General features: G+C 39.5%; 1 protein-coding gene across 2 annotated transcripts in view; it reads right to left on the bottom strand.

Moving 5' to 3' along the window:
- Positions 1 to 23,510, bottom strand: part of LOC115572077 (cadherin-12-like) — a 129,995-nt gene that overhangs the window by 14,391 nt on the left and 92,094 nt on the right. For both annotated transcript variants that reach the window (XM_030401875.1, XM_030401874.1), the window contains 3 exons: positions 20,990 to 21,111; positions 16,173 to 16,287; positions 12,186 to 12,437 (listed from right to left, as the gene is read on the bottom strand). In XM_030401875.1, the coding sequence (XP_030257735.1) occupies positions 12,186 to 12,437; positions 16,173 to 16,287; positions 20,990 to 21,111 (489 nt within the window). The remainder of the gene's footprint in view (positions 1 to 12,185; positions 12,438 to 16,172; positions 16,288 to 20,989; positions 21,112 to 23,510) is intronic.

The raw sequence follows: 23,510 nt of genomic DNA on the forward strand, positions 1-23,510 counted from the left end.
AGTGGTACATGTGTGTGTGTGTGTGTGTGTGTGTGTGTTGTCTAGTCAACAGAATAGAATGCTTTTATCCCTCTGTATATCTCCTTGTTTGTTTTAGATGAGAACTGGCCAGCCTTGTGGACAGAGAGTCAAGCTAGGGAATTTAAAAACAGGCATCCTAGGTTAGAGTGGAGGGACAGAAAGTCAGGTAAATATCAGCCAACCTGCAAAGCTGTGATATAAACAATTGAAATTCATAAAGTCAATTACTATATGCAAATGACAGTAATAGTTAATTCATGGTCATCTTAAAGGGTAGTGGTCGGCTGATATGGGTTTTCAGTGGCCGATATCATGTTGTTGTTTTCTATGTTGTTGTTTTTTAATCTGTTAACATACAAGACACAAAATTGCTAAACTTAAATGAACATTTATTTTATTTAACACTAATGTTATTGTCTGCATTGTCTCTGTTTGCTTAGGTGTTTGCATAAATCTGCACTCTGACTGCAGTGCACTTATTTTAAATAAATTTTTTTGAATAAATGTCAACAGGTAATCAAAAAACTAAACTAAACGCATGAATGAAAAATAAATAAAGTTTTAGCAAGCTTAACATCAGCATGTACCAGCAGATAGCAGCATCTCCTTGTTTGTGAGAGAGAACGTGTTACCTTACATAAATAAATAGAAAATAAAAAAAACAATGTTAGTGCACGCAGTAGCACCCGCAAACAGGATAGAAGCATTTATTATCTACCTATGTCCAGTGTAAGTTCTTTGGCACCCAGCAGCATCTCTTTGTCATTACATTATTACGTAGCATTACGTTATTATGCCGCAGATTTTTTTTAAATATATTTTTTAAATTGGCAGATATCTGTCAGATATCGGCTCGAATAATCAGCTTACAGTTGTGTACAGACTTTAACACCATTAAATTAATTTTTGGTATGTCAGGTATCAATAGTTGTCAGATAATTAGATCTACTGAAAGAGTGGAACATTTGTATCCTTTCGTCTCCTTGGTGTAAAAGATTGTAAAACAATTCATTAAATACTTTTGAGTAGATTATGGCCTTGTTCAGCACTAGGTGATATTGCCAATAAAGATACAAAAAAGGACAACTTGTATGATGATGATAGTCAAGTTGTTGTTTACTTCCAGGTTGTGCTATTTGCAGCACCACAAAATCAACTGGCGTCCTCACAGAAAAAAGAGTGTCCATATCTGAGGAGTGGGTTTCCTCCAAGATCCAGTCCTCAGGCTCAAACAAAAACAAAGAAACAACCCTGGCCTCCTTGAGGAACAAGATTCAACAACATCAGACATCCAGGGCACACGAAATAGCGCAGGACCTCTCTGAAAAGGGTGGACAACATTTACTTGGAAACATGGTGAGAGCTGTGTCTGAAACTGTGTTTTCTGAGACAGATGCTGTATTCAGACCGCATACTATCTAAGATGAACCGACCCTTCACTGACCATGACACTCTCATTGAGCTTCAGGAAAAAAATGGTGTCAACATGGGCACTAGTCTGCACTCAAGGTACACTTCCACAAAAATCGTGGAACATAGCAAAAGAGATGCAGAAAAAAATTGTTAGCAGCATTGTGTCTTCTTCAAGCAAGTTGTCTGTTCTCATTGACGAGGCTACATCTCTCAGCCACAAGTCTGCCATGATTGTCAATGTGGAAGCCTCTGTAGATGGAGCTACTCCTGAGTTTGTGTTTCTGGAGCTGGTTGAGCTGGAAAGCCAAAGGGCAGAGGGCATAGTGGAAGCTGTATTGGACTGTTTGGACACTGCAGGCTTCAGTAAAGAATGGATTCAAAAGAACTGGGTCTCATTTGTTTTTTGATGGAGCCAGTGTCATGTTAGGCAAGAACTCTGGAGTGGCAACCAGGCTGACTGCAAGGTACCCTAACATCTTGACAAGGCACTGCATGAACCATCCTCTGGAACTGGCTGTATCTGATGCTGTGGATGAGGTTCAGTCAATCAACCACTTAAAAGCATTCATGGAGAAGATCCACAATCTCTACAGTCAGTCCAATACAAATTCACAGCATCTTCTGGAAGCAGCACAAGAAGTGGGCTCACAAGTCCTGAAAATTGGCAGACTTTTAAATACACGATGGGTGGCCAGTAGCCTCCGTCCTGTAAAAGCTGTGTGGAGGTCGTATGAAGCACTCAACAGACACTTCAAAGATGCTGCGCGAGACTAAACAAGAAATGGCAAAGAGAGGCAAACTAACAGAAGCTTGGCACATCGTATGCAAAGCGAAGAATTTCTGTGTGACCTTGGACTCATGTACGACGCACTGTCTGAACTTGCAAACCTGTCTCAGCAACTCCAGGTCCATTCAGTCACACTTTTGAGAGCAGAACAGCTTCTGAAGCGCACCATCCGAGTGCTGGTATAATTCAAAGACTCTCCAGGAGAGATATCGGAGGAGGCATTGAAAGCACAGGCTTCAGGACATTTTTGATCTGTTTCACTGGAGTCAAATGCAAAGCTCACCCCAATCAATGCAAAGCAGTTCCTACAAAACCTAATCAACAACATGGAGAAGTGCCTCTCATTTGAAGGTGAAACACTTTGTGATCTCAACATTCTGGACACAAGCAACTGGCCATCAACACCTGGTATATGGCAAGTACGGTGTAGGAACACAAGCCTTGTCTCTGCATCTTAAAGTGGTCTCATTTCGGCCATGATTACGTTTAACCCAAATTGACTCCTTTTTACAGCATATGGGACTGAAAGCCCCCATATCCTGGCCTGGCAAATCCTCTCCTCTCCACAAAGTGAGAGAATGTTGTTTATCTTGCTATAAACAGATCACCAGAGATCTTCTTTGTAATTTACAACGACTAAAGCACATCTGGCCTGTTCCTCTTCCTCCAAAGAAGATGAACCCCTGTTCCTCAGGTCAAACAGGGTCAAGCCCGATAGAGTTTTCTTTGGTCACACCAAAAGGAAGAAGGACTGGTTTCTAACATAGATGTGGTGATTTAAGATGTTTTACTAATCTACGTGTCTCTTCCTCTGGAACATTCTCCAGTGGGGGAAGGCTTAATGGGAAACCTAATCCGTGTGTTCTTCTCCTCACATGTCCAACTGTTATTTACGACTGTTGTTGTTCCTGGGTCTGACATACCATTCCCCCCTTTCAGTCTTCTGTTCTCACCCAAAAGTCCTAAATAACAAATAAACTACATCTCAATTTCTTAAATTTAACGGATCCCGAAATAGAGTAAGAAGGTCATTCAACAGATCTTTCTTATGTTATTGTGAAGCCCAAATGAAGTTTATTACTCAATAAGTTTGAGGTCAACAGAAACCCCTCCCCTTTGTTGATGGAGGAGAGATTTGAAGATCATCATTCCTTGTGTAATACTTGTATTATTTACCAGTTAAATGTCTGATATGTTTTGTTGAAGATAGAACTACAAGGAATATGTATAAGTCCTTGGTTCTACTGTGTATTGTATACTTTATTGTCATATGTTGTATACTTAAGTGCTTCATGTCTTAATCAGGTTATAATTCTTTTGAATGACAAATGATCATTATCATGTTGCATCTTTTCACGAAGGCAAAAATTAGACTTTTAAGATGGTGAAGTTTTGGGAAGGTTAAAACACGATTTCAAAATGTTAAATACAATAGTATAGTTAGATTAACTTTTGGGAGCCTCAACTCAGATCACAGGAGGTGTGACACTGTCAGCCGGCCCCTGCTGCAGGTCATCAAAACAGACACTCTCCCCTTCTCATGCACTTCTTCACTTCTTTTCCTTTTTCTCAGGACACGTTTCTCTCCCTGTCCTTTTCTCCCCCTGCTTCTTCTCCTTCTTCTTTCTTCTCTTCTTTGTTTTTCATTTTTATTTTATTTTTATTTTTAAAGTAATCTTTACTTTTATTTTTGCAACAAGCTAAGACAAGCGAATTGAATCCCTACTTTAAGTATTCACTTTTATTCAAGTTTTTAATAGAACAAATTCTTTTCTTTTTGATTTTATACTGTTAAAGTATCACCGCCTGATTCAGAAGAAGTTGAATTAGTTTCAGAATCAGAACTTGAGTACCACTATTTGAAACCACCAACAAAAGTCTTTTTCAAGACTGTGATCATCTGATGAAGAACGTTGAAAGCCTTGCAAAGAGTCCAACGAAAGAGACTTTGTGTGCTCCCAGCCGAGACCGACTCTGCCCCCAGCGCTCCGGAGGCGGAAAACCCGCTGGGCCTTCGGACCAAGAGTTCCTCAACAGAGTACTGGCCTTCCCTCTGGCTACTGGACCGACGCGCCGTGCCGTGGTCCAACCCAGAACTCTCAAAGAGACCAAGCTTCTGTGCCTCCTGACGCCCAGACAAAACAGGCTGAACGTCTTCATACAGCTGGATCCACACACGTGAGAATGAGTGGTGTCTAAATTTCTGACTTCTGTCTAAAGCTCTGACTTCTGTCTCAGGTTCTGACTTCTGTCTAAAGTTCTAACCTCTATCCTATGAACTTAAAGTTGAGGTAGGGTCTCGTTAGTATTAAAAGATAACTCCCGTAATATTTAATATATAAAAACCCGACCCTTTAACTTTACCTTCTACCGACGGTCACACGACTTTAGTACTTTCCTAATTACAGTCTTTACCTTTTCTGTTATCTGTTGTTCGTCTAAAATTGTCATGTCTTTTATTTTACCCAAATTATTTAGTCAATAAATATATAATCGTTGTCTTTGTCTGGAACTTAATTTTAACGTGGAGAACCGATGGATACGTGCAAAGAATTCACTACTTCAGAATATTGAGACTGAATAAACTGATTTTGAATGGACTCTAACTGTCCAAGCCAACTTGTACAGTTAGGTGTTTGGAATAATGTCCTCCGGATTATTCCAATAACCAAACACGGAGGTGGTGCCCCTTTAACGAGTGTAATATTAATTGCCAGTGATTAATAATTATATATATATATCAAAGTAGTGTGTGAGCAGTGTCTCCTACATTATATATTTATGGTGCTGCCCATGCCAGGACCACATACCATAGTATCCTACAACGGTGAGTCACAAACGACTGTGCAGGCGGTTCAATCTTTGTGAAGACCAAACAGTTAATGGTGTGAGAGATTTCCTTGAGCACCCACACACTGAGCCTGAAAGCCTTAAACCAGTCATACGATGCATGCAGACCATTCCTTGCAGCATAGCTGAGTGTGAAAGGGGTTTCAGTCTTATAACAATATATGCACGGACAATTTTGTTGTCCAGTGTAAACAAATGGGTGATGATCAACATCAATGGGCCCCCTGCAAGCCTTTTCCAGCCAAGGAAGAACATCACAACATGGCTGAGAAGCAAGGAGGCAAAGCACACCTCAGACGCCTGAGTACAAACATATTTGGAAAGCTTTGTAGACTACCAGGCTAGTTACCCCAGTTACATAGCGATAAGTTACATATACATAAGTTTGACAATGAAGATAAGCACTGGTGGAAAGTAATTTTAGTACATTTACTTAAGCACTGTGCTAAATTATAATTTTGAGGTACTTGTTGTTTACTTGAGTATGTACATTTTATGCTACTTCATACTTCTACTCCAATTCAGAGGGAAATATTGTACTTTTTAGTCCACTACATTGATTTAACAGCTTTAGTTACTAGTTACTTCTCAGATTAAGATTGTATATAAAAAACATGTTTATTGGTAGTTGGTAGTTTATTGGTTTATTGACTACAATAGTAAAATGTGTCTTATAATAAATTGTTGATGATACATACCCAGTCCCAGATTGCTTTCAATTATGGGTGGATCCATGTAGCGTATTGTATGCGTTAGTGAGTGTGGTGGTGCTTATGGGGTGTCGGACCGGGACAGGTGTGTACGAGGCTGGGAGGGAATCATCACAGTATACCCACTACAATAAACTAGACTACACCACTGGCTGAAACGACTTCAGTAGAAACACCATGGAGTTTTTTGTTTGGTTAAAATAAATCTCTGCAGGGCACTTTCAAAAAAACTACATTATTGTTTATATAAACTGTATGTACAAGTATGACTTATGGCCATCATTTCTCTCAGAAAAAATATTATAAGTGATTTTACCTCCATGGTGGAATGGACAGTGTTTTAATCGAGCAGCACTTGGCCTGCACAGTCATACTCATGGATCCACACAATTTATATACAATGACTATATCAGATATTCTGTCAATTCAGTTTTGTAAACTATGATTTTGTTATTCTGGTCTGTACATGTGACATCTATTGCATGTTTGTCCGTCCTGGGAGAGGGATCCCTCCTCTGTGGCTCTTCTGGAGGTATTTTTTTCTCTCCATATGGCAAGTTTTCCTCACTCTAAGGATAGAGGATGTCGCTTACTGTACACATTGTAAAGCCCACTAAGGCAATGTGACTGTGATTTTTAGCTATATAAAATGTATCTGATTGGATAGGAAAAGAAACAGCAGCAGTCAGGCAGTCAGACAGAGTGAAAAAAACAGACAGCATATCTGAAGGGAAAAAATTATTGAATGGTTAAATCATATAATGAAATATTGAAACTGATTGGAAACATTTATCACAGTTTACATAAGAGCTTCATGCTACTTGTTTGACTTACTATAGACTACTTACTGTAGTTGTATGCTCAGTTTTCAGATGCATTCACTTTAAGTTTGACTTTACAAATGGTTTTGACAATCTGATCATCATTATTTTGATGTCTGGTTGTGTTTCCTATCTCTTTGTACTTAGTTTTAATGGAGGGTTAAAGGGGGCAGCACAGTGGCACAGTGATTAGCAAGAAGGTCCTGGGTTCGGAACCCAGCTGAGGTAGCCCTCTGTTGTCCCCGTGCCTGTGTGGGTTCACCCGTTCCTCTTTCTCCCACATTCCAAAGACATGCAAGTGAGAGTAATTGGTCACTCTAAATTGCCTATAGTTGTGAATGTAGGTGTGAATGTCTTTGTCCCTCCATCTCAGCCCAGTAATGAACTGGCAAGTCATCGGCTGGAAGTCAATCAGAGAGGCTATCAGTGATATTATTTTGGGTGGTGGCAATAGTATGATCAGTCACATAAATGATGAGCCATGCTGTAATAAACCACAATAATCATTTAGTGATGGTTTAATAAATTCAATATCAATTTCACACTTAAGTCTCTGTAAGTTTAGTTCAGTCTTTGATGTGGTATTTGATTTGAATATTAGCTTTGAATATCAGGTAAAAGGGTAGTTCAGTCATGTCGCCTCCAGACAGGAGACTTCTCTGTTGATCTGGAAAAGGTCATGTGCGCCTCAGTTCTTCATGCTTGGATTATTACTCCAACAGCTGTCGCCCAAAGTGCTGCAGCCCTTTAACCAAGACTAGGTGACAGAAACAGAAATACTTACAATGTCCTCCTCTGAACTGGTTAGGTTTTTAATGCCATGCTGCTAGCCCTTAAAGGTCAGCAGAAGTTCTAAGACCAAAGTTTTAATACTTTTTGAGCGTCTATAAGCCTGTAATAAATATGCAATGTTCAGTTAGACTTAAAATGAAGCTAGCTGAGAAACATTTCACATATTATGAAATACGACGACTTTTGGACTTTAATTTACATTGTGAAATGGCCAGATTTGGTTGGGTTTAGACACAAAAATTACCTGGTTAGGTTTAGGAAAACAATTATTACAATTACAATCCAACCACACCCCATCTCAGACTTTTCGCCTCAAGGAGTGACACTAGATGGGTGACAACTGAGTGAAACTTAGACCTCCCGAGACATGTATCATGTTTCGATACAAATAGGTGACTAATAATGAATGATGGAAAATAAAGTGACAACAATTGAAAACTGATGAAAAAAAATGTTTTTCTTAATTTCCAAAACAAAAATGCCAAAAATGTGTTAGTTGTAACCTCTCAAATGTGGAGATTTCTGTTTTTGAACTGTTATATACAACATAACCTCACACCTACAGTATATGATGGAATAGATCAATAGTCAGTGACTCCTTAAACACCATATCACTGTTCCCAAAGAAACATGACTGCTGAAGTGTATCAGCAACAGGCATACTGGCCTTTCGCTCACTTTTTGGTTAGGTTTAGGAAAACATTGTTTGGCTTAGAATAAGTATGTTACAATGTAACTTAATGTATGTTATATGCATGAAATGACTATGTTAATAAGTTAAAATATCTCACCGTTGACACTTGACATGAACAGTGGTATGCTGAATGAAAGTCCTATGTTTTCTTATCCTGACTGTCCACCCCAACCTCTCCCTGAGAACTGTTGCTCTTTATCAAACATAAAACTGTGACATAGCTAACAATAACAGTGTGGACTGACTTGGTTTATATCACTGAAAACTGATGACCGTGTTTGGGTTTTGAACTGTTGGTTAGACAAAACAAGTAATATGAAGAGGTTAGTTTGGGCTTTAGAGTGGTGGGGAAATATGGACAACACTATATTTTATTGACTAAACAACAATAACTGCAGAAAAAAATCCACAGGCTGATTAATAATGAAACTGATTTCCACAGTACGTCCAGTCTTGATGACTTTATGTTGTCTGGCTCATTTTTTTGTTTTTGTTCTTTTTACCTAGATCCCACAACTGCTTTTCTCTTAAAGGAGAACTTCAGTCGATTTAAACATGCAGCTTCATTGCTCAAGCTACCCTTGACTTGCCAGTACCGAAGACGCGAAAACATTTGGTCCAGCCATTACAGAGCTCCGTGAACGGAGACTTAGCATTGAACGCTAACAGCATGGGGTCAGAACTTTACACTGTGTTTTAAGCGTCTTAACATGCTCCACATCTCACACCAAAAGTTATGCAACATCAGCAGACACCTTAGCACACAGCACTGTAGCGTGTATGACTCAAACTGAATATAAAAGTAGTTAAAACAGTGTGTTTGTGCAAGCAGCTACTTACCTGTTTGTTGACATCCGCGTCTTCCGGTAGCTAGACCAAACTAGTCAATCTGTCGAGCGTGCACTTACTCCCTCACTGGCAGAGACGGAAACGTAATCCAGCATTTTCGTGTTTATATTCATAATGTACATGTCCATGTTACAGCCTGTCATGAGCCATGAGCCTTACAATAGCCTGTTAAGCCTGTTAAGTGCACACTCGGTGGATATGCTAGTTTGGTCTAGCTACCGGAACACACGCATGTCAACAAACAGGTAAGTAGCTGCTTGCACAAACACACTGTTTTAACTACTTTTTTATTCAGTTTGAGTCATACACGCTACAGTGCTGTGTGCTCAGGTGTCTGCTGATGTTGCATAACTTTTGGTGTGAGATGTGGAGCATGTTAAGACGCTTAAAACACAGTGTAAAGTTCTGACCCCATGCTGTTAGCGTTCAATGCTACATCTCCGTTCACGGAGCTCTGTAATGGCTGGACCAGATTTATTCACGTCTTCGGTACTGGCAAGTCAAGGGTAGCTTGAGCAATGAAGCTGCATGTTTAAATCGACCGAAGTTCTCCTTTAAGGTAACACAAGCTCACAGGAAGCTAATCAAACAATGGAAAATGCCAAACCAAAAAACAAGTTCTCAGGAAGACACAAGCTTTGGAAACTATTTCAGATTACTGTGTTGTTTAGCAGCAGTGTCAGTTGTATCTTTTCCAGTCAGCCTTCTTTTTCAAAATATGGTCAATTTAGTCATGCCATTCAATAAATGTTAAGAAACTAATACTTCAGACATTAACCCTATGCCAGGATTCCTTTAGCCATTACTTCAAGCCCCCCCCCCCCCCCCCCCCCCCCCCCCTTCTACAGTAAAGTGCTCTGTTGCCATTCTGATATATGAGGAAGTGATTCTCTCCATCAGGAATGAGAAAAGGTGGATGTTATGTGTTAGCAGCTATTAGCCCATCCTCCATCCTCCTTCTTTATGTCCTCTTTCTGTTAGCCTCGCTCTCTTCAGACACCAATAAAGAAAGCACAATGCCCTCAGGAGGCAGTGATTCTTCTCAGTACACAAAAAAACACACACATGCACGCACATACAAACACACTCACAGACAGACCTACATGCATGTGGTGAATCAGTTGCAAGGGCAGAATAAATAACTGTTTTTACACTGCTTTAATTTCATTTCTGCTGTCTGAAATGTAAAACACATATGACATGTGTATGCACAGGCACACAAACACACACACACACAATGAGATGCACAATGAGAGCCCTGTACATGTGGCTCCGCGTGTTTTCACTATGCTTGGACAGGTGGTTATGTAACTATATTTCTCTGCAAAAGGCAGAAATTAGATAATGGAGGACTCAGCCTCTCTGGGTGTACTTCAACATCGCCATGTGATAATTAGAGGCTTTTTGCAGATTGCTGGTGCCCTCTAGTGTTACAGCACATGGTTTGATCCACTTGTAAAATACCTCTCTTCATCATATACCGCCATGGACTAGAAACCTTTAAAAACTTTAACATGAACCAGCAGGAATATATTTAAGCAGTTTAAGGTATAAACTTGAGAGGACAGATAAAACTCTCCTGAATTAACATAATTAAAATGTCAATAATCTTGTTGTAAAAAGTCAATGGCCAGTAAAGTATATGTTTTTGGAAAACTATTTTACACAAAAGCTATGAATAAACTATAATACATGATTCAATTGAATTAATATGTTGTTATTTTCATAGGTATTTTGGGGTTTTTACGAGCACTGACCAGCTCATAGACAGACTCCCTCCTAGCATGCCTCAGCAGCTAGGCCACTGCCCTCAGTGATGTGTCAGCAAGCATGCAGAAGTTAACCCCTTAGAAGAAAGAAAGCTTGCTAACATCGGTCACAATAATCATAGCGTTTGGCTATTGTGTCACATGAAACTTACAGCCATTCATATAGTTGAGTAGAAGTGCTTTTTCAAGGGGGTTTGGTGTACAGTGGTGCTTGAAAGTTTGTGAACCCTTGGAAATTTCTGCATAAATATGACCTGAAACAACATCAGATTTTCACGCAAGTACTAAAGGTAGATAAAGAGAACCCAATCAAAGAAATTAGAGTATAATATTATATTTTGTCATTTATTTATTGAGAAAAATGATCCAATATTACATATCTGTGAGTGTCAAAAGTATGTGAACCTTTACTTTCAGTACCAGGTGTGTCCCCCTTGTGCAGTTATAACTACAACTAAACATTTCCGGTAACTGTTGATTAGTCCTGCACATCGGCTTGGATACATTTTAGCCCATTCCTCCGTACAGAAAAGCTTCAACACCAGGATGTGGGTCAGTTTCCTCACATGAACATTTCTCTTGGATTAAGGTCAGGACTTTGACTAGGCCATTCCAAAACATTAACTTTGTTCTTCTTTAACCATTCTTCAGTAGAACCACTTGTGTGCTTAGGGTCGTTGTCTTTCTGCATGACCCACATGCACAGACAGATCTCCTGACATTTTCCTTTAGAATTTGCTGGTATAATTCAGAATTCATTGTTCCATCCATGATGGCAAGCCGCCCTGGCCCTGATGCAGCAAAACAGGCCAAAACAGACAGATTTGATAAGGTTCTTATGCTGGAATGCAGTGTTTTCCTTTCTCTAAACATAACACTTCTCATTTAAACCAAAAAGTTCTATTTTGGTCTCATCCGTCCACAAAACATTTTTCCAAAGCCCCCAACGCTTGTCCAGGTGATCTTTAACAAACTGCAGATGGGCAGCAATGTTTTTTTTGAAGAGCAGTGGCTTTCTCCTTGCAACCCTGCCATGCACACCATTCTCCTGATGGTGGACTCATGAACACTAATATTAGCCAATGTGAGAAATAGAACAGGGCGTCCACTATTGGATCATTTTCCTCAATGTATTCAATACGTCTCATTTGTTTAATTGAGTTATCTTCATCAACTTTTAGGACTTGTGTGAAAATCTGATGATGTTTTAGGTCAAATGTATGCAGTGAAAGTTTTAAAGGGTAAATATGACCACTTGAAGCATTATCTGCAGCGTTTGGTTTTAGGTTCATGACAGCCAGCATTCAGAGCCAAAAGATTGGTTACAGAATTTTACAGCATAACCTGTTCCAGCTGAAAATTGTCATCTGTATAGTATGATGTGCTGGTTTTAGTCTTATTAACAGCGTTTTGGTGTTTTTTTCAATCACTTGTTGTTGTTACAGAAGAATGAAGGTGATAAGTGAAAGATAGACTTACCAATCAGCAGGATGACACAAAGCAGAATAGCCATCAGAGCTCCAGTGCTAAGGCCCACAGGCAGGAAGATGGCCTCAGCTGAGCAGGTGAGTAGTGAGCCTCCAGCCTCGCAGGAACACACTCGTATAGTGAGGGTGGTTGTGCTGCTCTGGGCAGGGTAACCACTGTCTTCAACCACAACCGGAAGTACATAAACATCCTGCACTCGCTGCTGAAAGCCCGAGCGTCGAGTCACAATGCCAGCTGTGTTGTCTGGAAACCAACAGAGGATGATATTACATCAGTGTCCCAGACAAACTCAAATACGGTAGTGCAAGTACACAGATAACACTGCTGGTTTGAATGTTGATGAAAACGTCTTAACAAAAAATGTCAGGCGCACACTGCGCTCTGGAGACGGTGCAGTCTCCACACACACACTCTGCATTCTCCAGTCAGTTCATCTAGACCATCCTCACCACCTGCGAATATGGTTCTTATGATTTATGAAAGTCATAGACAGCTCTCACAGAATTGAGACACTCCATATCCTCATTGTGAGTCCTAATTATGATGCAGGCTGAGTTCACCATAATAACACACCAATGAATAGATAGTGTTCACTTCTCAAACTTCCATTTTCAAACGATATCCCTGGCTAAGGGGTACCACTGATTGTCGTGTATATTCAGGGCATGTGAAGAAAAAACATAAGGTACATCTTTTTCTCCCCATGTCCCTTTGGGGGCTCCGTGAAATTAAGTATAGTCCTTAGAATCATTGCCGCATTTATTGTTCTCACTCTTTTCCCTCGTCCCTCCCGGGTGTTAGGTTGGAAGGTAAAATGAATTAAAAAATGTATTCACTCAATCAGCACTGAATTAGGAGACTAGTCAGTAAACTGAGATGACATCAACCCAGTCACAAGAATACATGTTGGCAGTGTATGATGATGATTATGATGATGATGATGATGATGATGATGATGATCGATGATGATGATTGATGGTTGATTTCTATTTTCGTGTCATGCAGACATAGTGTCAGACCATCATGGATTTACAGGACACTAAAAGCACAGTTGCAGGAGTCAAACAACATTCTATTTCATTACAAAATTACAAATAATTTCACAGTTCAGGTTTAAAAAATGTTTATGACTTCTCTCGCTTGACAAAGAGAATTTGCTACAAAAAAGGTTCTCTTCCTCAAGCACAGCTCAACTGTTTCATACTCATCCAACCTAAAGATATCAGCATAATGGAAGACATTTACATTTACATGTACATTTATGCAAACCATGTAATTGTAACTTTACTTGTCTTTATTTTACATTTAGTTTACATTTCGTGAGAATCAGTTTTCAATTTTATGTTGTGACAATGCTGCACTTATGGTCTTATTAGGGTTAGGCACAAAAACTACTGTGTAAGGGTTAGGAAAACATCATGCTGTTAAAAGATGCTTGTTTCGGTGAACACAAACACGACTGGAAATAACCAATGTCTCATCAAAAATATCCAGTTTTGGTTGCAACAAACCGACAGACATCGAGAAATTGCAACTACACCTGTCTAAAATATCCAGTGGTGTCACACTTAAAAAATCACAAAGTCTCAAACTGTGTCACTGGCTTGGCAGCTTTCTTGCCTTTAACTATTCCACTCTAGTAGTTTCACAACATACAGTTACAGTTTTTCACACTATTTTGCTTCTATCGTAGCAGCAATCATTCAGCACAAAACAATTAATAACACAAAGAAATATTACACAAAGAAGTGTAATACCTTTTATATTATACTTAAAAAGAGGATGTGCAGCGTCTATACAGTAGAGAGCACAGGATTCAAAATGTTTCTATCATCCAAACAGATGTAGACACGCGTGTGTGTGCGTGGGTGTGTGTGTGTGTGTGTGTGTGTGTGGGTGTGTCAGAAAAGATTAATTCTACTGCAGTGGACGGAAATGTAGCCTGACAAGGTAGACACCATTAAGGCACCTTGTTCCTGTCACACACACACACACACACACACACACACACTCCAGTTGCCCTTGGTGGCTGTAGGCCTGTGTGTCTGACTCTATCAGATGTGATGCTGACTGTATTGGTTCAAACATACAAAAATGTAACAATGCTTGTAGGTGAAGTGTTGCAGGGGGAAAACAAGAAATGTCAGGAGAAGATTTGTACAAGCTGAACATCCCACAGCAACATTCAGAGACAACAGAGGCAGACTCAGGGCCCTATCTTAACGATCTGAAACGCAAGTATCAAACGCAAAGCGCAAGTAGCCTTGTGGGCAGATCTCAGGCGCTGTTGCTATTATGCCGGCGGGATAAATGACTCTTGCGCCCGACGCAAATCTAAAATGGGTTGGTCTGAAGTAGCTACATTATTCATAGGTGTGGTTTGGGCGTAACGTGCAATAAACCAATCAGAGCGTCATCTCACATTCCCTTTAAAAGCAGGCGTGCTTGTTCCATGGCGCATTGCTATTATAATGGCGAATTTGCCAGGCGCACGCCAGGAGCGGTTCACAGCCGAGGAGACCGACGTTCTCGTCAGGGCTGTAAAAGACCGAGAAGTGGCCTTGTATGGGGATAAGAGAAATCCATCCAAATTAGCTTTGGTTAAACGGGCGTGGGAGGAAATTGCCACAATTGTTTCTAAGGCTTGCATCCCCAGGACATCGCACCTGGCCTCGGGAGCAGTGCGCACGGGCCGAGCAGTGCGCAACGGCCAGCTGATGAGGGAGCAGCGCAAACACCAAGGTGCAGAGGATCCGGACCCACTACACGCCGTGGCAGCATTGTCAGACCGGACCGCACTGTCCGGGATGCGGCAAGGTATTAATGCCCGTCTTGACCGGGTGGCGATGTTGCTGCGGCCGCTCAGGCGCATCGCCTCACGTCTCCAAACGCACCACCTGCTCCTGTTGTGCCCCTTCCTCCTCCTCCCCCAACTCCATCTCCGTCCACCCGCTCCACTAGGAGCACATCACGCATTGCCACTCCCGGACCCTCACGGCTACGGCGGGCGCGTCGCATATCAGAGGGAAAAAGAATTAGTTCTTCTGTTTAAATCTTTTCAACTTTTTTGTGTATGGGTTGCAAAAACGGGAGCTGCTTCCATGTAGATGAGAGAAGCAAAGTGTATGCACGTTAAGCACACGCTACATTATGGCCAAGCATGCGCCCTTAAAATAGCATCTGAATAAGCGCCACTGACTTTAGACTAGGTTTTTCCTGGTCTGTGGCGCAAGTGTTTTCTGAAACAGCAAAATAGCACCAGTGAACGTTTGCGCCGGAACACGCCTCCTCTTTTCGCTGAACCGCCCCCGGAGCGCAAAGTCATTCCCTAATTTAAGGACGTGCGTCTGCGGAGGGAAAATTCCAATGTGCGCCGAATGCAAAATAGGAATTATACAAGCGCCAGTGTACAAAGTCAGTTGCGCTGAGTGCAAGATAGAGCCCTCAGTGTTCATTCATCAGGAAAGATAATGAATGTGTGTTGAACAGCAGCAATTTTGTTTTGTTTTCGTTTCAACAACAGAAACTCTTTAAGTAAGATGAAACCATAAAAAGCAGCACTAAGCATCATTTCTCTCTGGTTCATATGTTTTATGACATGCTTAATTTACTTAGTCCCATTCTTTTCTGCTCTTCCTTGCACTTGAGCAGTACTGCATGTGCAGTATTTAGTGGAACTGTCCAGCAGTGAACAATAAAACGAGCAATGAAGATAATGCTTGCAACTGCAGTTAGATTAGTTATTTTATCGCAAACCACAAAGCTTTACTTTAAACTAACCAAGTAGTTTCCTTGCCTAAACCTAACAAATCTACAAGTGTTAAATAAAGGTCCCGTACGCCGGTCACTGGTACACTGCTAGTGCCATGTAGTTTTTGGGAGTCACGGGCAAATGACCTATTCAGGCATTAAAGAAGTCACAATACAATCAAATATTTCTAACTATCTTGTTCCCTTTTAATCCTTCCTCTTACTTACTTCCAAAATCTCGAACAGTGAAGTTTCTATTTCGAAGCTCTTTTGGGGACTTAAAGAAGAACCTCTGTCCAACAGGAGGAAGGTCTTTGTCCACAGCGCTGACCGTCTGGATCACCTGGTCATGGAGCAAACAAACAGAGAACCTGCTTAACATACCACGTGTTGTTGTCTTACGAAATGTTTTCTTGTCTTTTCAGTTCATCAAACACCATATTCGTCCAGTGTGCGTCAGCATAATTCTTACACAACCCTCAAAGTCTAAAGATTTAATCAAGCATTGTTTAAAACTAAATTAAAGCAATAGCAATTACATTAGTTGATCTATGGAAAATGAAACTATGATGGACATTTTCTTTTCACTCTTTTAAGATGGTTTTTTTAGACCAAACAATGTATTGAGGAAAAGGGGTTTATCGAAAATAAAACTAGTTCAGTTCACCAAAACCTTCATTAACTTTACATTTAGGCAACTTTAGGCAAAGTTGCAGAATTATGGCCAAAATGGTGAACGGTGAACCTGCTAGTTCACCTCATTGCCAATGCACAAACTTTTTTTGTTTGTGCATTAATGAGCAATTTGCACTCTGGAGTAACATTACCAGAGAAGCTCAGGAGGATGCCACGCACTACTATACCATGTTTGTTGTTGAAATAATTTCCTTTCTGAATCAAGACAAAGCGACAACACATTTGTTTGTCTTCCAAGTGAGGTAACATTATTAACGACTGTTCTGTATGCTGTTTTCTAGACTATTCTAATTATATAGGTGTGAATGCTGAAATTAGCTAACATTACTGAACTGTGGAAAAATTACTATTGCTTGCAAATAATGCTTTAATGGTTCAGAAAAAAAGCTTTGAAACAAAAAGGTTTCTGGGCAGTCGCTGCCAAACTTGTTCATTGGCACTTCTTTGTGGCCGGAACGTTTGTTTGTAGTGGCCACAAACCGGCCTTTCATGAGTACAAGAGATTTAAATTACTTATCAGAAATAACATCTTTCTACCGAAAGGCTATGAAAACCAAACCAGTCGAGGCAAATGGCAGCCCGCCCTGCTCAATATTTCTGACTGTTAAAAGGCTATACAAATAAAGATTGATTGATTGATTGATTGATTGATTGATTGATTGAGAACTGGTGCATACAGAATTTGGGGACCTATGAGCTAAGAGATCATAGAGAAAATGATTTCACTGAAATCTATGAATCAACTAATCAAGCAAATGTTTGCCTACAAAGTTTCAAGCAAGTTAACTGTCACAGCTAATTGTTTCATTCCAGTAAAGGAGGAGCACAACACTGAGCATCCGTCCCTGACCATTTTTCTTGGTAACCTGAGGGATGCTAAAGACCTTTCTGGACCTTTCTATGAACACTATTGATCACACTCCACAGTAGACACTCCACAGTAGATGTAATGTTAATGTCTATATCCCACTATGATTCATGTGTTTGAATGTCATCACAATGCGCCAGTTAGTTGTGTTTGTGAGTAAGTTGGATATAAGAGTGTGTCTTATTTATAACATGAAACTGAATGAATAGTTGAAGATTTTGGGAAAGTTAAATGTTCTGTGTGTATCGGGATTATGTGATGGGGCTGTAGCCCTACCCAATTAAGGATTTTAACATTTGAATCTGGTTTGGGTGCTCAATAAATAGACAACAATTCATCTTTTTTTCAGTTCAGCACCATACTTAAACATCTAGACCAGAAATGTTATCAGCCTATATCAGTATGTTTTACCTGCAGCTTCAGATTCATGTTATAAGACCTTTCCTTGTCATCTGTGATATGAAAGCATACAATTTTCACACAGTTCAGTAATAAAATCCCAGATGAAATGGAGTGTCTCTTTTCGTCGCTCCGACAAGGCTGGGGCTACACATTTTGGGGCCCTAGAGGAGATTGGGATTTGGTGCCCTTGAATTGCAGCTTCTCTCATCTGTTAAAAGCTATTGCATACTGTCAGTTGAGTCAGTCAGTTGTCAGTTTTCTATCTATAATTCCTTGTTGAGATGTTATCCCTGAGCACTTTTGTAAGCTGCTATGTTTTATTTTGTTTTTTGGAATGTGCTCCGACTGGCTGCCATGGATGTTTTGTTTTGTTTTCAGGCTTGGGATTTTATCAATTTTTAATTTGTTTAATTTTCAGATACATTTTCACCAAATAAATTACCATCATTAAAAACCATTTAACACTGTTAACATGTTTTCAGAAATCACAAATTTCATTGGAAACCAACCAAATTTTCCAGGGACCCACTCAGATGACCACTTGTGGAACTCAATATATGGAAAACATCTCACCATCACTGGATATTGGCACAAGAACCTGCTTAGACTGCTGCTTGCAAGATAGGGGGAACAAATGGGGAGGAGGCAATGTGATGACTATATAAACTTTAGTTGTTCTCCCTTTTGAGTGATATTATAAGGACATGATAAGGAGGGTCTTAATCCTATTTGATGATAGATACCAAAGATCTTACACTTTAGTGTCCAAAATATATACAAAGGATGCTGGACAATAAAATGGATGGAAAATTATAATGTGCGTCATAGACAAATTTGTGTTCCTTGAATGCACACGATATTCTATTTTAATTTGACTGACTTATATCAGAAATATATTCAGAGGGATACTGATGGTAATGTGAGGTTAAAGTTGTTTGTTTTGTTTTGTTTTTTGTTTTTTTAGAAAACTAAAACTGTTGTGTTTTCAGTGGGGAGTTGAGAATTCAACTAAATAAAGCATTTAAGTTGTGTCAGATGTTGGTGTTTTGTATTTTGTTAATACAACTTGGTACAAAATTGATTTCCTCAAATGAATTGAGTAGCCACAACAGAGTGTTGTTATGATTCAGTTTCTTGTTGTTCTTGTGTTTTCAGTTTTTTTTTCTTTTTTCATATCAAGCCCTCATGTTTCACTTCTTGCTTTTCAGTTCCTTCTGTCTGATATTATATCCGTCAAATTACCTGCTTGCCCCCGGTTTTTTATTCTAGGACTAGTCCCAAGTGAGAAGGAATGTCAGAGGCAAATAAAAAGATTATCATTCTGTGCTCCCTTCAGGCTAAACACTGTATAGCAATTTCTTGGAAGAGCCCTGAGCCTCCCACAGTTGAATATTGGTTAAGAAGCCTTTCCAATACCCTAGCCATGGAGAAATTGACATACGCCACCAAGGGAAAAATTCAGAGCTTTTTTAAACTTTGGGGACAATTCATTGAATTTCTTGAAAGCCACCAATCAAGAAGTTGAATATGTGTAAAGGACACTGAAATACATAAGTAATTGTGATATACATCATAATAGCTGTATAGGAAATACAGGGTAATAATTCTATTTTTTTTTTAACTTTCTTTTTAATTATTATTATTTTTTATTATTATTATTTATCTATTTTTCTCTCTCAATGTCTTTGTTAATTTTTTTTTTCCCCCTTTCAATTGAGGGCATGTAATCCCGCATTCACTTCTGTGTTAAGATAACTGTGAAAATTCAAATAAAAAAAAAAAAAAATTCAGTTCCTTCTGTGTGTTTTTCCCTCCCTGTGTTTTTCCGTTTGATACACTACATAGTGACTACACCATTTTGTAGTGCTGTCTGAATGTCTAGTGGGAATTATTATACCCTATATAGTGCACTCAAAGTATCCCACAATGCAGCGCAAAAAGTAGTGGATAACCGATGGTCACTAACCAAGCAATATTTACCATCATGCACTGCGCTGCGGATGAACGCATGGATGTCACGGAGAGGGAGCTGATCTCCGCATTTTCACGTTTCAACTGCACGACAGTAGTGACGTAATTAACAGCGCCTGAGTAATGTCCACAAGTGCGTTTTTCTTTCTTTCTGCTGATGACCTTCCCATGAAGTAAACTATGTTGGATTCCTTATGTATTGACTAGGGAGTAGAGAATGAGTGGGTGATTTTGGACACAGCCTTTGTTTCCCTCAAGTCCTTGTCAGTTCGTTCTGTCTTCCTTCACGTTACTTCCTCTTGCGTTGTTCCGTCTTCCCCGTATTCCTGCCCGAGTCCCTGCCAGTGTTCCAGCATCTACTTTATTTCTCATATTTGCTCCCGCCTGTTCCTCTTGTTACGGCCTGGCATGTTTCTGTTTTTTTGTTCCTCTTGTTTGGTCATGGATTTGTATTTTACTTTTGTTTGCACTTTGTTTTAGCTTTTTGTTGCTACTTTTTCTTTTGTCCTTTGGCTCATTTTTGGTTTTCGTCGGTCTCTGTTTGTTTTGTACTTTAGCTTTGTTTATTAAAGCTTGCCTTTGCTTCCCCTATTACCTGCCTCCTGTGTGTGTCCACAACATAACAGTTTGATGTTGTCACAGAATGATATAATTTGCTGCTGTAGAAGGAAACAATAAATGCATCGTTTGTATAAATAAGATGCATTCAAGTTACTCTCACTTTTTTATTCAGATTATATTAACATATTTGAAGTAAGTGTAGATTAATGCTGCATCTGAGTTCATTAATTAGACAGGATTCACACTATTACCTTAAGTCACCAAAGTTACCACAGCTATAAATACTTGAGTTACTTGTACTCAGGAAGTTTGTAATGCTTACATTGTTTGAGTTAATAAACTTAAATGGTTTAAGGCAATCGGTTTCCCCAAAACATTTTATTTGAACTAACTCTCAAGATTTTACAGTGTAGATTTCAACATCAAGTGGAAAAAAAACATTAAATTAAAACATGTTTAGTATATGTCCCACACTGTTGTCTTACTGTTGTCTTACTATCTTATGTACAATCATCATCTCATTTCAAGAAGATCCAGAGCTGTTTACCTGTCCGACTCTGGAGTTTTCACAGACGAAGGTATCTGAAGGAATGGTCAGCTGAGGGGGGAACTCATTCACATCCAGCACGTTGACTGTCACAGACACTTTGGTAGACAGGAGAGGTTTGTCTGTAAGAGTCACCATAAAGACATGTAAAACGTTATTTTATTTCTACACTTTGACACAGCCGAATGTGTTAATCCAACATACTGACAGTCTATCAGTGTGACCTCAGCAGAAATGATGGTGACAGTGAAGAGAAGGACAAGGACAGTCTATAATTCCAATAAAAATGCCTACACAGGTTCATCATTATACATTATTTTGTTTTAAAACTCTTGAAAAACTTCATTTTAAATCCTCTGTTTTCAATATTCATGACCTAATGTAAGGTGTCTAAGTTTGGAAGAACTGGAAGAAAACATCTTATAAGTTTTATTTATCGAGCTTTTAACAGTTTTATAATGAGTTAATATGCTTCCTTAATTCTGTGTGTGTTAGCATTACCCAAGTGGTCATTCAAGACGATGAAGATGTTAATACTAGATGTGAACAAGGTTAGGGTTAGGTTAGTGTTAGAACAGTCAACTTGGGACCACAGATGTATGTTAATACTGGTACCATTGTTTCATAGAGGAGACTAGCGTATATAACTTCTGCTATCTTCTGCTTGTTTGTCACTGTTAACACCAGTTGGCCACTATTGGGCCCATGGCACAGCCATGCTTCTGTCTGCAGAAACCTTCACTGTACTGGAAGTAGGTGACTAGGGCTTTCACAGAACATAGAAATGCTGTCGACAATAACACCAAGTTTACACTGGAAGATGTCAGAGGAGACAGTCTGCTGTTCTTCGACTGTGTAGTACACATTAAAGAAGACCGAAGCCTCAACATTGAGGTGTACAGAAAACCTCCCCTTCAAGGCTTACATTTTCCTGATAGATATGAACTAATCATATCTTTCAAAGTGCAAGTTAACAAATTGCTTTTTCTGCAAAAACGAAAAGAAAAACATCAATACGCCAAAACAAAGTTTTTAACCTCCAAATTTAACCAATTCTTGTATTCCCTCTTACCTTAAACTAGTTTCCAAAGCAAAAGTGAAAAGAGAGATGTGGCAGATTCTCTCTGGGAATGAGAGTGGCTGCAACTTTAAAGTTATATATTCAAAGTTGTGGCTCTGACTAAAAAGGGGAAAATAAAATGTGTGCTTTTCCTTTGAACTACTGTTTTCCCATATCAAATTATTTATGTAATTTAAAATGAATACATACGTAAGTTAAGCACTGAACTAGGATATTTTCAGCTATTAGATAACCTTATTGCCATACTTGTCCAACTTGTGAAAATCCAGTTATTAGACGTACATTAAGTCTAACATTTAGCCATCTGAAAATTAAGTCTTCATGTCGGCAAATTAATTTCTGTATTCTTCATATACTTTTATACCCCTGCCAGTCATTTAGATGTCACCACATCCATGAAGATGTGCAGGTATTTAATTGAGTGTTTTTTCCCTGCAGCTGTCCCAGCTGTCTTGTGGCCATTTGCTCCAGTGGTTTCTTCCACTTGAACTTGAATCCCAATCTTCTGGAGCACTGGCACAGCCTCTGATCATGTCTTAAAAAGTCTGTGTCAATGTCAGGGAATAGTTTTAGTCACGACCATATGAAGTCTGAGACTCACTGTTCTTTTCTTAAATTTTTTTAATGATGTCTCACACCTGCCCCCTTTTCATCTCTGTTTCATTAGTGTAATCCTGGTTGAAATATATGTTGTTGTCTTTCACATAATAATCCAGAAAGAGAAAGAAAAGTGTCATCCCTCCTTATGGCAATGGACATCCAGTGTGTTCTCTCAATGTGCACATTCTAATTTTCTGTTAGTTATAGTGAGGGCCAGATGAGTTCAGGACAATCATCTCCTACCAATCAGTACAAATGTTGGCATTTGTAGGCCCACCTGAGCTTCATTAAACAAATAGTTGAACATCACAACATTATTCAGCCAAACCTGTCTGTCATGCCAACGCCATCTGAAGCAACAGTTTTGGCCACTAGATGGAGTCAGCTACTCATCAGATATTCCCATGCTCCCTAGCTGTTTTTGTGTTTTGTTTTTTTTTTCCGTTTCAAACACCTGGCAATCATCTCCTCCAATCAGCCTACCATGTAGCTAACAAAGGCCTTGTGTTTCACTCTATAACTGACTGTAACAGAGTCAAGAGATTTATGTTGTTGTTAAATCTAATGAGGAGGCTTGGCAGATGTGTGACTCTACCGCCTCCTCCTTGCCTCCTCAAGATCCTTACAGGTGGAAATCATTTGGAGGATGCACAGTCTGGATTAGTTAAACTGCCTGCTTAAATTTGCTAAATTTAGTTTCAACCACGTCAATTCCCACAGTCATTACAGCTGAACTTCAACCAAAGGTATAGAGGACTGTGGGAGACACTGACACAACTGAAATTTCCCATGAGATTAGAACAGGAACAGTGGTTTGTCTTCATATCTTCTTCTTCATTC

This window comes from Sparus aurata, chromosome 21 (assembly GCF_900880675.1).
Source record: "Sparus aurata chromosome 21, fSpaAur1.1, whole genome shotgun sequence".
NCBI classification, from domain to species: domain Eukaryota; kingdom Metazoa; phylum Chordata; class Actinopteri; order Spariformes; family Sparidae; genus Sparus; species Sparus aurata.